Genomic DNA, 18,618 nt, shown 5'->3' on the forward strand with positions numbered 1-18,618 from the left:
TCACTCTGAATAAGATTTAGCAGCCTTCTTTGCCTTCTGTCAATAGTGTTTTCGGAAATTATTGGTTGAATAGACAATCGAAAGTTAAGAATCCAAAATGGCTACCTCCGTGTGTGTCTTGTCTTCACAGTCTTGTCTTGTCTGTAATCCCTATACAAGACAACAATCCACAACAGGGGGGTGCACTCTAGGAGACTGACGTCTGTGTGCGACCGTTAAGCCCCCTAGTTCGGCCAGGGGAACCCAGGCCCCACTCAGCATCAGTCCAAAAACAAAAAGAAAACAACAATCCTGTCCTGTAACTACACTGACCCTGAAGCTTGCAGCCAGGCCTCAGTCCTAGTCTTGAAAGACTGAGGGGAAATGGCTGAGATGATATGGCCTGGAACCCGGTTCCACAGGCGGTCGCTTAAGGGAAGGAGTGCCTGTGGGAGTCAGTGCAGGAATAGGGGACCTGTTGTTTCTCTGGGTGGCCTCAGAGTAGAGCACCAGAGTACCTTCCTGGGGTGCCACCTCAACCAAACCACCCATGATGTTGTACATCATGGTGGCCTTGGCTGCAGTGCGGCGCAGTTTGAGGGGGTTGAGGGGGTCGAGTTTCAGCCAGGAAACAAGCTCGGTTGCACTGGTGGTGGGGCGGAAGTCATGCATAATTCTCTGTGCTGATCTGCATTGCACCATCTCCAGGTTGGTTGTGAGATACTGTTGCATGGGGTCCCAGACTGGTGCAGCATACTCCAGGATGGTCCTCACAAGCCTCTTGTAACATGTTGTCTGGGTGGTGTAGGGGCATCCTCTCAGGTTTCTATACATAAAGGCACTGGTCTTGTCTGCCTTTGCTGTTATGGCCTGAATGTGTGCTCCCCAGTGAAGGTCTTTTGTCAACTCTACACCCAGGTATTTGGCTTCCTCCACCTTCCTCATTATGCAGACAGTAGGTGGTTGGGAAGGGCTTTTTCTTTGTTGTCACTGAGAGGACATGACAATTGCTGGCATTGAAATATGAATGACAAATGCCAGGTCTTCTCCCAGTGCTCAAGTACAAGCGTACAAGTTTAGTTATGTTCATTGTTGATCAGCATCTTCTTTATAAAATATTTGTATGCAATAAAGACATTGATGGTGTAGTTAGCATCATTCTGTGTTCTCTGTCCATGATTTGTATATTTCTAATTGCGAATGAGCCAAAACAAATTATTGGGTTCAATCGCAGGTGCACATCATGATCAACTTGTGTATGATCTCCTATTTTCCAAAAAAGACTACTTGGGCGAGAGTAAACAGTGTGCAACCTTCACAATGACTATGAAACACAACAGCCTTTTTATGCCCAGAGTAATATTTTAAGATGTGATCTTTTAGATGAGTGACATCTGTTTTAAGAAAATGATGTCCCATATACTAATGATTATTATTAATTCTAACGTACGTTCCTTTACCAAGTGAATCTGAGAGATTTGTGTGTCATTTTAACTTCCATACTGAGCAAAATAAGTTCCTAATTATAAAAACAAAAAATTTAAAAAAAATATAAAAAAATGACTGCTTTTAATCAGCATGTCACATAAAAGTGCTTAGTTTTGTGAATAAAAAATAAAAGAAAAATGTAACAGTAAATCTATTGTGCAAATATTTTGGCTTCTTTAAAAAAAACAATTTTCAGCTCATCCCAGAGAATCATTCATTATAAACAGAATGAGCAGAAAGACCTGAATTTTTCCTATTTTTATGCCAAATTTGGTGTCTATTGACAAAGTATTTCCAGAGAAAATGACAATGTTAAAGTTTACAATGGACACACAGACATACATACAGACACATACACAGACAACCAAACACTGGGTTATCACACAGACTTACTTTGTTTACACAAGTGAGTCGAGTCTGGTGTCTATTGAGAGAGTGTTTCCAGAGAAAATGACAATGTTAAAGTTTACCATGGACACACAGACATACATACACACAGACACACACAGACAATTGAACACCGGGTCATTGCATACAATGCATAGACTTTGTTTAAACAAGCGAGTCAAAAATGGTCTGACAACACTGAAGAATGGACAGGGCTAACATTTGCTGAGACAAAATCACTCACACATGATAAGCCAAAATGGAGAAGGTTTAGGCAAGAGTCAACATTGTGGTGCCCTTACGGTTTCTCACAGAGCTAAGGGACCTAGGGAAGGCAAGGCAAGGCAAGACTTAATGCACAGAGAGACAACAGTCATGTCAACTCGGTATCACAGAGACTGAAAGAAACAGAAAAAGACATGACTCTCATAAAACATAAAAAAGCAGACCATAGCATCAGCATTCAGAAATACTAAAGCAATGGACTTGTCAAACAGAATGAGAGAAAGCCAGAGAGAGAGAGAGATAGATTGGTGGAGGGGAGGAAGAGAGTGACAAAGAGAGGCAGATAAACAAAGGAGGACTGAAGTTGTGAGAAGCAGAAAATCACAAATGAGAAAAAAATAACTACTCTAGAGGCATGAACATATTCATCTTTTATTGAATTTCAGTTAAAGTAAATGAAAAGAAGTGTTTTAACAGCGGTAAACAAACCATGTTCATACGTTTACATATATATAAGCAATATGGTAAGAAAAGCAAAACAGTGGATTTGGTCCACAGAATTTTGCAAGAGGATAACACTTATGTTTCAGGGACATGGGATCTCAATTTATCTACTCATCAAAATGACCAGACTCTCAGTTCCATTTTCCAGTCAAACTTGGGACAAAGGGTGAGACTGAGATTCAACCCAGACCCTGATGGGACACTGTATTGACAGATAAGCTCCTTAGCCATTCTGCCATCTTCCTCCTTATCCATACAAACAATAAAACATTAAAATACATTTTTAAACAAGAGCCTTCAAGACTCAATTGTGCTTCCTGCTTTATCCAAAGGAATCATGAGGAGAAAAAAAAATCGTTAAAAAGTATTCTGTATTAAATATGAGATATAAAAATAAGCTTGGGAGAAAAAAAAAAGAAAATAAAAGATAGGCATGCGAGCGGCACTGGACCATGCATGTTTAGGTCTAAAGCAAGCAGACTATTTCCCACTGCTGTGGCGCATCTAACGTCATTTGACTAAATTTACTATTTATTTTAAAGCAACATTGTTGTTTTCTTCTTTGTGCGATAAATAGACCTGATTGTATTGGATGTAATAACACCATTTCAATCATGTTTTTTGTGTGTTTTATTATATATCTCAATTATTGTTCATTTCGGCGGTAAAGGAGACGTTGCCATTGCTTCAAGCACATCGCAACACATACTAGATCTCCAGATCTGCACGAACCAGTCTACAACGGGCTGAAAGAAATGATCGATTCAATTTTTCTTTTATGTTCATTCCAGTTATTTCAGTGCCCACTTTAGAATTTTTATATGCAGTAAACACACAGTATGAGTTCTGTGCAGAATTTGTATTTCTTTCCTTTTAATTGTGAACAAGAAAAATGAGGTCATGTCATCTACAACCTACCTTTTAGCAACTCCGTGGCAAGTGGTTTTTAGAATTTTCAGATTTCAGAACGAATCTCAACGAAATAAACTGTTAATAATCTGGAAATATGGCTTAATTCAGGAGACTTACAACCTATTATTCATACAACTGTGAAGATTTTTTTTCATGCTATGTTCAAGCCAAATTTGGAATTGGCAGACAAAGTATTTCCACAGAATATGGATATGTTAAAGTTTACCACGGACACAAAGACACACACACACACGCACACACACAACCAAACACTGGGTTATAACATAGGCTCATTTTGTTTACACAAGTGAGTCAAAAATGGGCTGAGGTTCCCAGTTTTGCCAAACACAAGAAGAAAAATAAATATCTACTGTAGGGTATTCCACAAATCAGTACTGGCTATCACCTCTGTCTCAGTCATTTCAGCCAGCTCACAGAAATGGAACACACTCTAGTTTGCAGGGTACCAGTTTATTTTCTTTCCATGGGCAAAGATGATTTAGTGAAGTTTTACACAGGAATACACATTCAAACTACTCTGATAAATCAAAGTGTAAATAAGAAATGTTGAAATTAAAAGAATGACTAAAAGAAATAAAGAACCATTAACAATACACCCTCATCTTCATGTAAAATGGACGGATTGAGTAAGTAGAAATTTGAAGATATTCATTATAGATTACAACAGAATTCCATGACAAACTATAAGGGAATACAAGTGAGTGTTTACATGTTTTTTAAATTTATATTTCACACATGTGTGTCATATAATTAAAAAGAAACAGAAAAAAACTGCATAATAATAATAATAATAATGGATACTTAATAGCACACTATCCAGAAATCTGCTCTAGGTGATTTACAAAAACGCTTTTGTTAACATAAAACATTACATCTATGTTACATACACACACACACACACACACACACTGCATACGTATATTTTAACATACATGTGTATCTAACAGCTACCCTAACACATATGCACAAATAGGCAGGCACAAACTTACATAAACACACGCACACACAATACACATTCATATACATGCATGTAGTTATGTACACATACATATGTATACATAGTCAAATCAAGCACAGCTAACGCAAAGGAAGTGGACCTGCCACAGTTGAACTTATTGCTGAGGGAAAAGGTGAGTTTTGAGACGAGATTTAAAAGATGCTAGGGAATCAGAATGACGGAGGTTATCAGGGAGATTGTTCCACGTCTTTGGCGATTGAAAAGAAAACGATCTGTGTCCATAGGTCTTACTTCTGATGTGAGGTATCCTGAGAAGTCAAGTATCAGAGGAAGAACGGAGCTGGCGAGACGGGGTATAGATATGGAGGAGTTCAGAAAGATACTTGGGGCCAGATCCGTTGACTGCAGAAAAGGTCAGAGTGGATAGCTTATTCGATCAGAAACAGGCAACCAGTGGAGAGACTGAAGGAGAGGAGAAACATGGTCAAATTTAGAAGCTCTGCAAATGAGTCTGGCAGCGTTATTCTGAATTCGTTGGAGTCTGTCTAACAGATATTTGGAAAGGCCGGCCAAAAGAGAGTTGCAGTAATCCAATCTTGAGAGAACCAGAGAGCATACAAGTGTCTTGGTTGCATTGGTTGAGAGACAGTGGCGGATAGAGCTGATTCTACGCAGTTCCAAATAGGCAACTTTACAGATATTCGAAATGTGCTGTTGGAAGGAAAGAGACTGGTCTAGGATTACACCAAGACTGTGAACAGAAGGAGAAAGTGAATACAACTAAAGGCATACTTTACTCCCATCACAGCAAATCCTGACAGTCTACTTAAGAACACACAGTATTTTTGATAAAAACACAGATTATTTATGTTTGATTACCACTAAAAAAAAAGACATGCGCGAAACAAAGCCCCTAAAATGTGCATGGTCAAATACATTCACCCTGTCTACTGTAACATCACTTCAAAGGATAACCGAACACGTTTTACTGGAATCTATTGCAAAACCAGGTTGGGCATCTGTGTGATTAATATCTCCAAAGAAAACTGTTGTCAAATTTAAATCTTAACTTTCAACAATTCCTGATTTTCCTGAATGGGGTTGAGGTCAACAATTCTTACTATACAACCCACATAAGTGGTGTTTTCTCCAAAGATGATACCTTTGGTGTCTGGTCTGTCATTGCACACTGTAATCACATGTTCAAATTTCCATCGGCTGATTTTGGTTCTTGTGGCGTTGTCTGAGCTAGTTATACAATGTTTATACATTCTGCCACATATTGATAATCAAGAGATTGGGTAATCAAGATTAGTTATGTGAATTTTGTTGTTGTTGATGTGGACTGCAAGCCTTACTATAAAGCACTCAACACACACACACCACAAAGTGAAAGTTAACTTTTTGACACCAGAAAAGTCTGCTTTGTGACGTCAACTGAAAAGCATTGCTTTCCGCTTTGTGGTGTCTTTGTTGTCTGTCAAACAGGAAAATAACTTACTTCTTGTTCCACCTGTATCAGAGAAAGATATGCTCCGTGTGTTGAAAAAGTCCACTCCAAAAACATGTGACTCTGACACCATTACTGTAGGAGTATTTAGATATTGTTTGCCTGTGCCAACAAAAATCATAACTCATTCTTTAATTTCTGGTGTCTTCCCTGATGTATTCAAAACTGCACTTGTTAAGCCCCTGCTAAAGAAAGCTACTCTGGATCACAAAGACCAAAAACTTTTGTCTGTTGGTGATGTCAAACTGTTTGTGTTAAGCTTACTCAATATGTGGGCTGCATTTCACACAACAGACCACAGTATACTCCTTTCCAGACTTGAACATGTATTTGGGATTCATTCAAGAGTTCTGAAATGGTTTTCTTCCTACCTACCCTGCCACTTCCAGATCGTCGCTGTTAGCAACTTTTAAGTCTGATCCAACCCTGATCTTGTATCATGGTATGGTGTGCCACAAGGCTCTGTCCTGGGCCCCATTGCGTTTGTTCTGTGCACTGCTCCTCTTTCTGATGTCATTTCTGGTCATTCTGTTCCTCACCACTCTTTTGCTGATGATGCTCAGCTACAAAAGTCTGCAGAACCTAACCAAATAGTCTGATTCAGTCAACGCAAGTTTGCATTTTTGATGACATTCGACATTCGTTAAATGATGACAAAACTGAAGCTATAATTATTTCCTCTACAAAGTATAAGAATGTCCACATCTGTTTCTTTCCCTGCCTCTGTTCTGGTTGGTGATGCCACAGTTCAGTTTTCTAAATCAACACAGAATCTTGAGTCATTTTTCTGTCAAACCTCAGTATGCATGCTCAGGTAGTCAATCTGATATGCACAGTCAACTGTGAACTTCATCAAATTAACTCTATCCATCAGTACCTTTCTGATGAAAGTACAAAGATCTTATTTATGCTTTTGTGCTGTCATGAATCAACTACTGTAATTCTCTTCTCACAGGCTGTCCACAAAATCTTCAGTGAATTCAAAAACTTCTAAACAATGCTGCCTGTCTGAGGCCCACATACTGACCACATTTCTCCCCACCTCCCCATTGAAACGAGAATTAAAATTTATACTAAGTTGCATGTCTCTCCTATTCTGCTTTCCATTCTGCAGGACCTTCCTATCTTTTTGACCTAATCAGTGCTTACACTCCCTCAAGAACTCTCCACTTATCATCCGGCTGTTACCTTCTGAAACTTCCTCATGTCAATACAAGAATCTATGATGAACGTTCTTTCCTCTTTGCTGCTGCTCATATCTGGAACAACCTTCCTCATCATATCAGTGCATCTGATTCTATCTCTGCCTTTAGCTCTTCACTAAAAACCTCATCTTTTTAAAACCTATAAAAAGTCTCAGCTTCCTTCTTCTCCAGCACCATCCTTGTCAGCTCACTTTGGATGCATGACAAATGAGAGAGGGAGAGCGGGGAAGGAGATGGGAGGGGTTTTGAGAAAGAGTGGTCATGAATGGTTCATGTAATTTGTAACCTTTTCTTTTATTCAAAGCTCCCTGAGCTCTTAGAGAGAAAGGGTGCTATATAAATGTGCATTACTATTATTATTATTATCATCATCATAACCAGTCATCAGCTTCAGCCTAGTCTATTTCAGCAACATAGAATGAAATTTAAGATACTGTGAAAGAAAATGGTTTAATTTGCAAGAAAACTGATGTTTGTCTTGTCTCACTACTCAGATCATCCATCCTTTTTTTTTTAATGTAAAATTTACGTGCTACAGTATTTTTGTATGCTTAACATTACTAAAAAAAATTTCCATAAATTCAGTAAATAACACAAAACAAATTGAAGTCAATAAGGAAATCCCAAGATACAACAAACTAATCTGATTAAATAAGTTATTCATAAAAAGCATATTTCTACACAAACTTTAATCACAAATTAAGACACTAACATGTTCATTTCTATCACCAACTGAAGAGGTTATGATTTTCTATCTTCTGCTACTGTTCCTTGCCAGTTTCAAAATTCCGTGGTGAAACACACATTCTTTCTCTTACTCATCAACAAAGAATTCTAGAATGCTCATGAAAATATATGGAAAGCAGAGAAAGAGGCAGAGTATATAAGAAAATGGAAACATAATGATGTTCAGAATATGCTGCAAACAGTGATACTCTTGAACATTATAAAAATGAAGTTTTAACCATGTTTGTCAAATGTCTTAATAATGCTGGAAGTGGCAAGGTTGCAGAACCAACACTCAGAATGGTTTGATGATGAATTTAAAGAAGCATAGGAATGTACCAGTAGGAAATTAAATATTTTTCAAATATGAAAGGGTGATGATGATAAGAAAGATTATGTTCAAGCACTAAAGTTGTATTTATAAACATCTGATGCTGAAGAAATGTAGTTTCAAAAGAGACTGGGCTGCTTTTCTCAACTCAAATTCCTTGGATCCAAAAGTATTTGGCAAGAAATAATAAGTACGGGATATAGAAAAAAATAGAAAAAACAAAAACAAACTTGCAACCGTAAAATAAATGCGGTATGACCATTTTAAGAATTTTTTTTTGAAACAACACAGATGACTCCAGTCATGACGTTCCAGTGGCTGATCAATTTGAAGAGCCAGAAAAGATTTTAGAGCAAGAACACAAGAGGATGTAAAATCCCCCCCCCCCCCCCAACCCCCTCCCCCCCCTTTTTTTTTTTTTTTAAAGGCAAAGCATGTATTGATGTTTAAGTGCAGAAATGTTGAAAGTAAATGGGAAAGAAATTATTTCCTTTTTGACAAAACTATTCAATACTATTCTCAATGAATATGAGTATCCACAGGAATGGTTTGAGGCTATTGTTATACTGTTCCATAAAAAAAAGGTGACATAGAAGATGTAGATAATTACAGAGGGGTGTCACTCCTAAGTATAATATCTAAATGTTACACAGCCGAGCTGAATTCTAACTTATCTTTGTGGTCAGAAGACAATAAGCTCATATCTGAATGTCAAGCAATTCTTAAAAAATGGAACACTACTGTTGATCATATATTCACTCTCTATGCTATAGTCCAGATTTGTCTAAAACAAAAAGGTCAAAAACTTAACACTGGTTTTATGGATTTTAAGAATGCATTTGCTTCTGTTTGACAAGAAAGATTGTTAGAATGTATCAAAATCAATGAAATAACAGGAATGTTTTTATGTTCATTTAAGGCTGTGTATAATTCTCTATGACCAGGTGGAGGAGGAAAACTTTCCCAATGGCTAAGAAGGCGGAAGAGGATGACCAAAGGGCAGGGGGGGGCTCTTATCCTTGGTTGTAAGTCCTCCTAGGAGACGGAAATCCGAAGAAAAAACCTGCACCTGCCGAGACCGTTCTACACGTAGCAGTATCTGCACCTGTGGGACTGTGAGCATCGGTAGGCGAGAGAGTGGGGAAGGGACTGCACAATTCCTCTTCACTAAAAAAGTCACCTGTGCTGGTCAGGCAACCAGGCTAATGTTGGAACAACAAGCTAGCCCTTCAAACACCCTGGGAAACTGATGCCCTTGATCGCTCTCGCTGGAGGATGCTGTGCTCTAGTGGCATAAAGATGTTTGAAAACAAGAAAACACTGGCCATTAAGGAGAAGTGTGAGCAAAGGAAGCAGGACTCAACTTCTGGTGACGTTTTCCCTTGCAACACCTGTGGGAAGTGCTGCACATCCAGAATCGGCCTTTTCTCCCTATGAGGACACACACCGACAGATAAGCCTGCCTGTCTACTCATCCGTCTGTCCGACGGGAGACTCCATCATCATAATTCTCTATTGTCATGTGTAATGGTGAACTATCATCTCAGACTATTTTGCTTGTCCTGTTGGTGTTCATGAAGGGTGCCCTACATTACTCTACTGTTGATCATATATTCACTCTCAATGATATAATCCAGATTTGTCTTAACAGAAAAGGTAAAAAACTATATGATGCTTTTGTGGATATCAAGAAAGCATTTGTAAGACTGGAACAATGCTGTACATGATGATGGCCAAATGGCAATGAAATGAAATGTCAGACTTGCATTACAAACATTTTGTTCTCATGTGATTGTTAAAAATGTTTGTTCAACCCTGGTGTATTTGCCAGTTTAACAGATAATGACACACATGATCATTCCCTATGACATTTCATCTGTTTATCTTATTTTGTTGGTATTTGCCAGCCCCCTTTTTCATACTGTGATAAAGTTCATGCTGTTGATATGCTTATCCAGATTTTACCCACTTTTTGTGAGCACGAAAACAGTTGTTAGAATTTAAAGGTCTTCTGCATATTTCTGTCTCAAAATTATCATCTCCATCTACTTCTTCCATATCACATTTCCTCACTACATTAATGGCAAAGTCAAAGTAGTGCCTGTTTAATGTGTGAATGTAAACACATAATCAAAACAACGAATATTAATTTTAAAAAAAATCAAAATGATGAGTAATACTCTCTGTGAAATGAGCATACTTTGTCAAAAAAACCCCCAGAAGGAACGGGAACACTGATAATGGTAATCACATTGCTGCTTTCTGTGTTCTTCTTTGCAGGCAGTCAACATCCCATTATCTGCTGATGTGACAGTCATGACAAAGATATGTCAGCTGTTGAGGATCTATAGTTAAAAAGTCAATTTCTGAAACATGACAGCTTAAAAGTAACAATGTAAAGGGAAAAAGGAAGAAAATTGGAAACCAAAAGACAGAGGTAGGGAAGGGATTATTACACCCAAAGAAAGAACAATAAAAAGTTTTTTTTCTTTAAATTCAAATAATCTGTTTACTATAAGTGATACTGGCTATATGTACACAGATAACAACCAGCAGTTTATTCATGCACACATGCAGGATGTAGTATATGTGCACACACACACACACACAACAAGAGAGATAAAAAGAGAGAACAGAAGAACTGAAAAAATAATGCTGAGAAGAAGACAAAAGCGTCAGTTGAATGTATAGATGATAATCCCAGATGCCTTGCTGCAATATCAAAACATCATGTTTCTCCATGACAAACCTATCTCCTGTGTTCTTTCACTGCACTCTGTTTCTGAAGAAAAAAAACTGTCATGTAAATTCAAAGCTGGGAGCAACTGGAAAATTTTCTCTCATATACATTAAAACAATCTGCACATCAGTATGTCTGAATGCACAAATCAGAGTCTTACAAACTGTAAAAATAAAACCACAAGCTTTCAACACATATAAAACAGATCTCTCCTCCTCCACTTAAAACAGCATACAAATTTTTTTATTAAAAGATGGGGTGTAGTTACAATACACAGAGAAAGCATATTCCACCAAGAGAAAGCTGGGAAGCAAGAAAGACAGAAAAGAACCCCACAGTATCATTAACCTTCATCCAAAGTCACATTGTACAACACAAACTCCATGGCATCAGTCAATGATGATTCACATTTCTAAAGAGTCTTTATCCTGTCTGTCCTTATTTGGGCAATTATTTTCTCATGACCCTCAGTCCCAGAGAACCCATGAATGATGAAGGATGTTAAGAGTGATTTGATGATTTGTTAACATTTTATACTGCAAGAGCCTAAAATTAAAGCTATTTAGGCAGTAAAAAGAGTGAGGCAGAAGTAAAAACTGCAAGGCTGTGTCCACAGAAAGATGATATAAAACGCCTTCCAGACTCATATGTGATACCCACTGAATCCAACAAAAGAATCATGAAAAAAAAAACAAAATGACATATACAGTGATGTGACCTTGTGACATCTAAATTTACAAAGCAGTCATGTTCTGGCAAAAACAAAAACAATACCATGTTTAATGAAAATTGAATTAAAAACAAAACAAAACAACGATTTTAGTTTGAAATTCTATGAATATTGTGCATAAGACCTCTCTCTTGCACGGAGAATGTGTTCATATAAACATTATATGCCATATACCTTGACCATTAACCTCTGTTTTTGAACTGCTATATGAAATCATGCTGTACCCATGACAAACAAAAAGACCAATTTTGATTTCAGGTACAGTCTATAACAAACTTTTGCTACTTTGATGAATAACAAACTTGACCTCTGAACTCTCACCCAGCTTGTTATATCATCATAAAGAGGATGATTTCACTGATATTGACCTACGACCCTACTAAGTTTGTCCCCATGCCAATTGTAGTAGTTGAGAAAATGCCAGTTTTAAACTTTACCACACAAACACACACACACACATGATGATTACAGACTCACTCAGTTTACACAAGTGAGTCATTTAAAAGACTGGAAGACACACACACAAACAAGCTGGGTCATTAAACACACACACACACACACACACACACAGAGAGGATGATTGCAGACTCACTTTCTTTACACATGGTCAACAAAAGAACTATGGAGGACACACACACACACATATGCAGAATCTTTACATGGACTAACTTTGTTCATATCAAAACATATTTTGTCATTAACTTATACATGTTTGTTGTTTTTTTCCTTTCTTTGAACAATGTATTCAGACATTGAATATTTTGTTTTAACAAATAATCTTTATACTGTTGGTCACATCATTTCATAGCACACGGGGCTATAATGACAAAACCAATGTTGCTAGAATGTGGAAAACAATGCATCTTAGCATTTGAGATAAAAAATGAATCAAACAATCCAATCAATACACTGTCCAGTCATATTAACCCTTTTGCTGCCAGGGAAATACGATTTAAATGAAATTTATTCCGGTTCCCTACCCCACAAAAAGATATATTTAACCTTCGCTGGCTATCGTGGGTCGTACATGACCCAGAAGGGTAGAAAAACGCAAATATCTCAGCCAATTCTTAATATTTTTCTACGAAATTTCAGAAATGCTTCCTGCACCTAAAAGGCCAACTTTTGCCCCAAAATGAAAAAAATTCATTAATTAGTTAATGAGTAATTAAAGGTGGTGTTTTAACTACACACGGATGCTTGTGTGGGTCGTGTATGACCCATGCTTTTTAAAGAGGAAAAAACGTGGTCACCCCTCAAAAGCTCGTGTGGGTCATGCACGACCCATACCTTTTTAATTGTGATTTCAGAAGGTTTAAACTGCAATTAGTGAAGGAAAATAAAGAAGTTTTACTTTCAATAGCCTCACTACCCCACTACTCTCCCACTACCCACCCCCCTTCCCACCCCATCCCTTTCGCCTGTCTTCAGCTATAACCCTCTTCCATCCCTTTCTCTAACAGCATGTACCTGTGTGACTGAATATCTTTGATTGTGCCTGTATAGGATGCTATGAGTCATCTCTCTCTCTCTCTCTTTCTCTCTGTCTCGCTGTCTGTCTCTCTCTCCCTGTCTCAGTCTTTCTCTCTCTCTGTGTCTCAGTCTCTCTCCCTCTCTATCTATATATGTGTGCATAAGTAGGGGTTGTATGAATGTGCATGTGGTGTTACGTGTTTGTGTGTGTGATCAGTTGTGTGTGCGTGTGTGTGAGTGTGTGTATGTGCGTGTGTGTGTAATCAGTTGTTACGATATGTTTTCCTTTTCTATATTTTGTTATAAGCTTTGGAGGATTATACAGGTTTTTGTCTCTTTACAAAGTATGGGTCATGCACGATCCACACAGGCTTTCGAGGAATATACAGGTTTTTGTCTCTTTAAAGGTATGGGTCGTGGACGACCCACATGAGCTTCCGTGTGTAGTCAAAAGCAACAGCCAGCGAAGGATATATATATATATATATTTTTTTTAATTCTGTGCGCTTTGTACTAGAGACAGATCCATAAAAGTATATATAATTTCTGAAAGGTAAATGAATGAAGAATACAAAACACATGATGTTTTCCAATTTTGTGTATTTTCAATGGCATGCAATTATTTTGGAATCAGTGTTTTGATTTCTGTCACATTTTCAACTTATTACAAATATCACTCAGGTAATCTGCATAATAATATACATTTTTCTGGACAAATGGATAATAAAAATTATACAAGAACAACTACAATAAAAAGAGACATATACAGAATTTATTGTGACTACTCTAAGTGATAATGTATACAGATGTGAGGCCATGCCCCCTCAGCCTTCACCCCCCTCCTCTTCCACCCCTCTGACCCAGTACACTTTATCCAGTTCTCCTCAGTCTGCATTGGCTCAGTGCCAAGAATGTTGCTCACAATGTGTACTGTTAATAATTCAATCACATTTAATGTTGTCTGCTCTGTACAGCCAGTATCACTCACTCACTGTCATATCTTGGCCAGTCTCTTTATTGCTCCCTTTATTTTCTATTGAATCATCCAATAAAAGTTCAACACTGTTATCTTCGAATTGACACTTCAATTTTTTCTGAGCATCAGCTAAAGAAAGCAATCTTGGTTGATTTTGTGCACCACGATTGCATAGCTTGAGCATGGTGTCCGACATTTTGCTGAGCAGGCAAAACACTGTGGCAGTAACCCAACCAAAGCATTCAAATAAAGGGACTGCCTCATGATGTAGAAGGGGTTTCTAGCTATCAACAGAATCTAGAAAAATTCCCCAAGCTAAAGCTACCAGTATTTTTGTCAAAAAAATGAATACAAACCAGGGAAAAGTCAGAATATTTCGCTGGCGAGTTATCTCATCATATAGGCAGCCTTGGGGTCAACAGTTCATTTCTAAAACATATTTCAACCCAAGTTTTCAACATTTTCTTGCGAACAGTCAAGTATTATTCATTGAGTAGGTACTGGGCAAAACCATTTTGAAGAACATATCACATGGCATCATATTTTTATTATAATTTTATTCATACGCAAAGTTTGTGTAACTGCTGGAAAAATTAGGTAAGGTCAAAGTTCAGGACAAACAGCGATGATCATCCTACTGAAAATCAAAGTGAGCTTTTTCAATTTGCAAGCACAACAGCACCTTGCAATGCATTGTTGTAGATTGTACAGGTTTCTGCACACAAGTTGTGTGAAATCAGAGAGAATTTTCAGCTGAATAGCAGTGCGCTATAAATTCTTCAGTACTTCCCTACTGATGTGTCACAAAAATTCAAGGTAAACCAATGCTTCCAATCATGTTTAGATCAACTTTTTCAGCCAATTCCACATTTCCAATGAAAAAACACATTATCAAGTGAAAGTTTATTCATTCCTGGACTGAAGGAAACCATTCATTTTCATGTTTATTACTTCTGTATAACCACAGACAATTTTTAATTTGACAACCTGGGCAGATGTCAACGTTCAACGCCATTTCTGATTTCAGAACATATGTGACTGTGCATGTATATGCACTTTTTGATATTTCTTGGCAAGTCTCATTCAGTTTTTTGTTGTTGTTGTTGTTGTTGTTGACATTTCACTTCAAGTTCTGGTTAATAACCATATTAAAAAGAAGAAAAAAAAAAAGCCCTTGCACCACCTTCCTTCCTTGCCCTTCCCTCTTCCCCTTATGAATAACTATTCTATTCAGAAATTTAAAATCTAAAAGGAAGCTGTTGAGACAAAAGAGTAAAACGGCAATATGCAAATACGGAATATATTCTATCACAGACCATCTGGGTTGATACATTCTCTGACAAAACCAATAGAACAGGTCAAGCATAGAAGTAAACTGTTACATTTATTTTTGTGAACACACTGTTACATTTATTTTTGTGAACACTGTCCTCTTGATGTCATAGTCTTGCTTACTGCATACCTCAGCTGTCTGTGACAATATGTAGCTTCAGTCAACATGAGTCAACAGACATGGTGCAATTAAGAGTGGATGAGGTCAGTTCTGGCGGTTACACAATTATGCTCTGGACAGCATTTCCTGCCTCTGATTGCAGGTGAACACCTAAAAGAATAAGTGAAACATTATACACAAACAGAAAATTGGTATTGAGAGATCTGTGGCATTAATATCACAGCTTTGTATAAGATACCTTCATCTGTCACAATACTGAATATAATTCAGACAAAACCTTGAAGTACAAGTCAATTTGAACATTTGTTGAGAAAAAAAAAGCCCAACAAAACTGGCTGTACATGTCATTTCAAAAAATAATGTATACACATAAATACTGTCAATCAACTGCCAAAAATCAACTGCCAACAAGTACACATTTTTTACTTCAGCAGAAAGCAAGTTATGCACATACTAACAAAAAATAATTCCTTGTGTCTTGTGAGTGTGGGTGAATACAGAGTGTGTGGTGCATGCCATGTCATGGTGGCTGTGCAATTCATACAGTGTGCATGCATGTATGTGGTGTGCATGCATGCAAGCAGTGTGCAGAATGTGTGCTGTGTGAGTGTATGTGGTGCGAGTGTGTATATGTGCGTGTGTTTGTGTCTGTGGTGCATATATGTATGTTTCTGGTTAACTGTAGATGCTGTGCAGTGCCATCCAGCAAAAAATGTGGAAAATACCTGAAATATGTTACATCTAAAACATATAATCCTTTGTAAGAAAAAGTTAGGACAGACTGGAACATGTTTTCATTACAAGATTTTGTTCAAGTTTAAAATTGGAAATTGAACCGTGCTTTTTCCAAAGTCAGGATACATTCAAAATTCTGACAGCCTTTAATCTACTTCAAAACTGATTCACCAAAATATTAGAACAAATCTTGCTAAATTTGGTTCATTCGTAAACATCAGTTGTCATTTACACCAATATTGTACTACTACTAAAAAAAAAAATAAAAAAAATAAAAAAGAGTCTGAAATATATCTTTTATATCCATTCAAATATATATCCTGATTTTATTGAAATTTATTTGTATGTTCACTTTTATGTCTTGAAAGTTGGAATGAGAGCTAACATTTACATGTCTCCTCATCTACAGAAATGCATTTATAATCAGATACACATACACTTCTGATACAATCTGAATCATTCCCTTTTATTTCAAAACCAGATGTAATCAAGATACTGCCAGCAGCAGATATCACAAGACAAACCCAGCTGCTCATCACATCTGGCCCACAGACTACTGCTCTGCTGTCAGTGGCACTTACATAGTACATGCATACTTGTGCAGATGGTATCTTTGGACTGTGTTACTTCTTCATTTATTTACTTCTTTGATTTAATCACTTATTCCTGATTTAACAATTGTTTTGTTACTTTTCCCCCACATGCATACAGGATAATGCAGATTCAAATTTGAAACAGCTTCATTCAAAGGACAAACAAACCCACTATTTCTAATAAAACTGCAGTCCTCGACTGACTATCACTGTGTTGATCTCAAGCAACAGCCTTGTTACTAATTGTTCCTGGAGGAAGACTGACCAGCAGCAGTCACTTGTGTGACTGTCTGCAGTAAAATGCTGACACAAAAACATCCATGTGGTAGGTGGATGCAGGCTCAGCCTTCCCTAATGCGGATCTCATTGTTCTCATCCAGCTCCAGCCTTGGAGCACTGACCTTAGTTGTTGATGACAAAGGGTTGGAAACCCGAGGACCAGACAGGGCACCCACACTGAGTCTGAAACAATGTTAAGGAAAGAACAAACAGCAATAAAAACAAAACCCTAACAGGATATCAATCATCCTCTAGTCTGGCATGTTTTCTTATTATCTCTGGCCCTGTTGTGAGGTGATTTAAACAAAATCCATGACTGAAGGACAGGGAAACATAACAAATCACCTCTCACATGATGTGTGCCAGCAGTCAGAGATGGTGAGTGTTCACTTTTGTACGGCACAGTCCTGTTAACAGATTGAATTCCTGGCTACTCTAACTTGGGATTGTGTGTCACCATGATGTGGTCTCTGTGTATTTCTTCACCTATCAAAGTGGATCTTTTTTCTTTCTTTTTTTTTTAAAGAGTTTTCCCAGAGACTACTTTTTTTGTAGCACTGTTGCTGTTGTTGTTTTTTTATTTATTTTTTTTTTTATATCTCAGATGACACATGGTTTGAAACCAATTTTTATAAGCATGTAGTCCATGTGTTCTTTTCCTAACATGGCAAGACTTATTCTATGCTATATGATGGTCATGGGTGTTATATAGTTTTCTGTTTCAAAGACTTTTTAAAAAAATGATAAAAGCCGATTGTATTTTTCAGTGTTTTCTATTTTGCAGTATTAATTTTGCTTGTATGAAGCTATAAGCCTGTCTTATAATTCTCAAATGAATCCTTCATCACATCCAACTCCTTGTTCAGTATTGGGGGACTGAAAACCTGGCCTGAGCACTACTAGGATCACGGACTCATGGTCCGCTCATTTTCTAGCTATCCACCAACAAAACCTGAAACAGTCACTGGCTGAAGGACTGGGTGAAGAGCACCAGACCCTTGCAGACAGAAAACAAGGAAGTACAGAGCCAGGGCTAGTGACAATGCCTGCCATCCTGCAGCCGCAACATTTCTCTTCGGGAATGTAAGTCTGCAAATGACTACTTCCAAAACAGGAACAAAGACACATAATCTCTCAGGGTATGCAAAATCAGAGTTGATTTATGGCAATCAATCTTATCAAAGGCCAACACACTTAAACAGGCCTAATTCATGGCACTGAATCTTACCAAACACATACACACTTAAAAAGACATAATCATGGCACTTAATCTTATCAAAGGCCTGCTCACTTAACTCACTTGGTACTGCCAGTTAGCTCCCCTGATATTCCCCACAGATGAGCCATTTGTATGGGTAAGAAATAAATTGCCAAAAATCAAATGTTAGAATTT

General features: G+C 37.6%; 1 protein-coding gene across 1 annotated transcript in view; it reads right to left on the bottom strand.

Moving 5' to 3' along the window:
- Positions 1-2,135: 2,135 nt before the first annotated feature.
- Positions 2,136-18,618, bottom strand: part of LOC143283547 (uncharacterized) — a 150,337-nt gene continuing 133,854 nt past the window's right edge. The window contains exons 20-21 of the mRNA XM_076589791.1: positions 17,348-17,408; positions 2,136-15,768 (exon numbers count right to left, since the gene is read on the bottom strand). Of these exons, the coding sequence (XP_076445906.1) occupies positions 15,724-15,768; positions 17,348-17,408 (106 nt within the window). The 3' untranslated portion in view covers positions 2,136-15,723. The remainder of the gene's footprint in view (positions 15,769-17,347; positions 17,409-18,618) is intronic.

The sequence above is a fragment of the Babylonia areolata genome, chromosome 6 (genome assembly GCF_041734735.1).
Source record: "Babylonia areolata isolate BAREFJ2019XMU chromosome 6, ASM4173473v1, whole genome shotgun sequence".
Taxonomy (NCBI): Eukaryota; Metazoa; Mollusca; class Gastropoda; order Neogastropoda; family Buccinidae; genus Babylonia; species Babylonia areolata.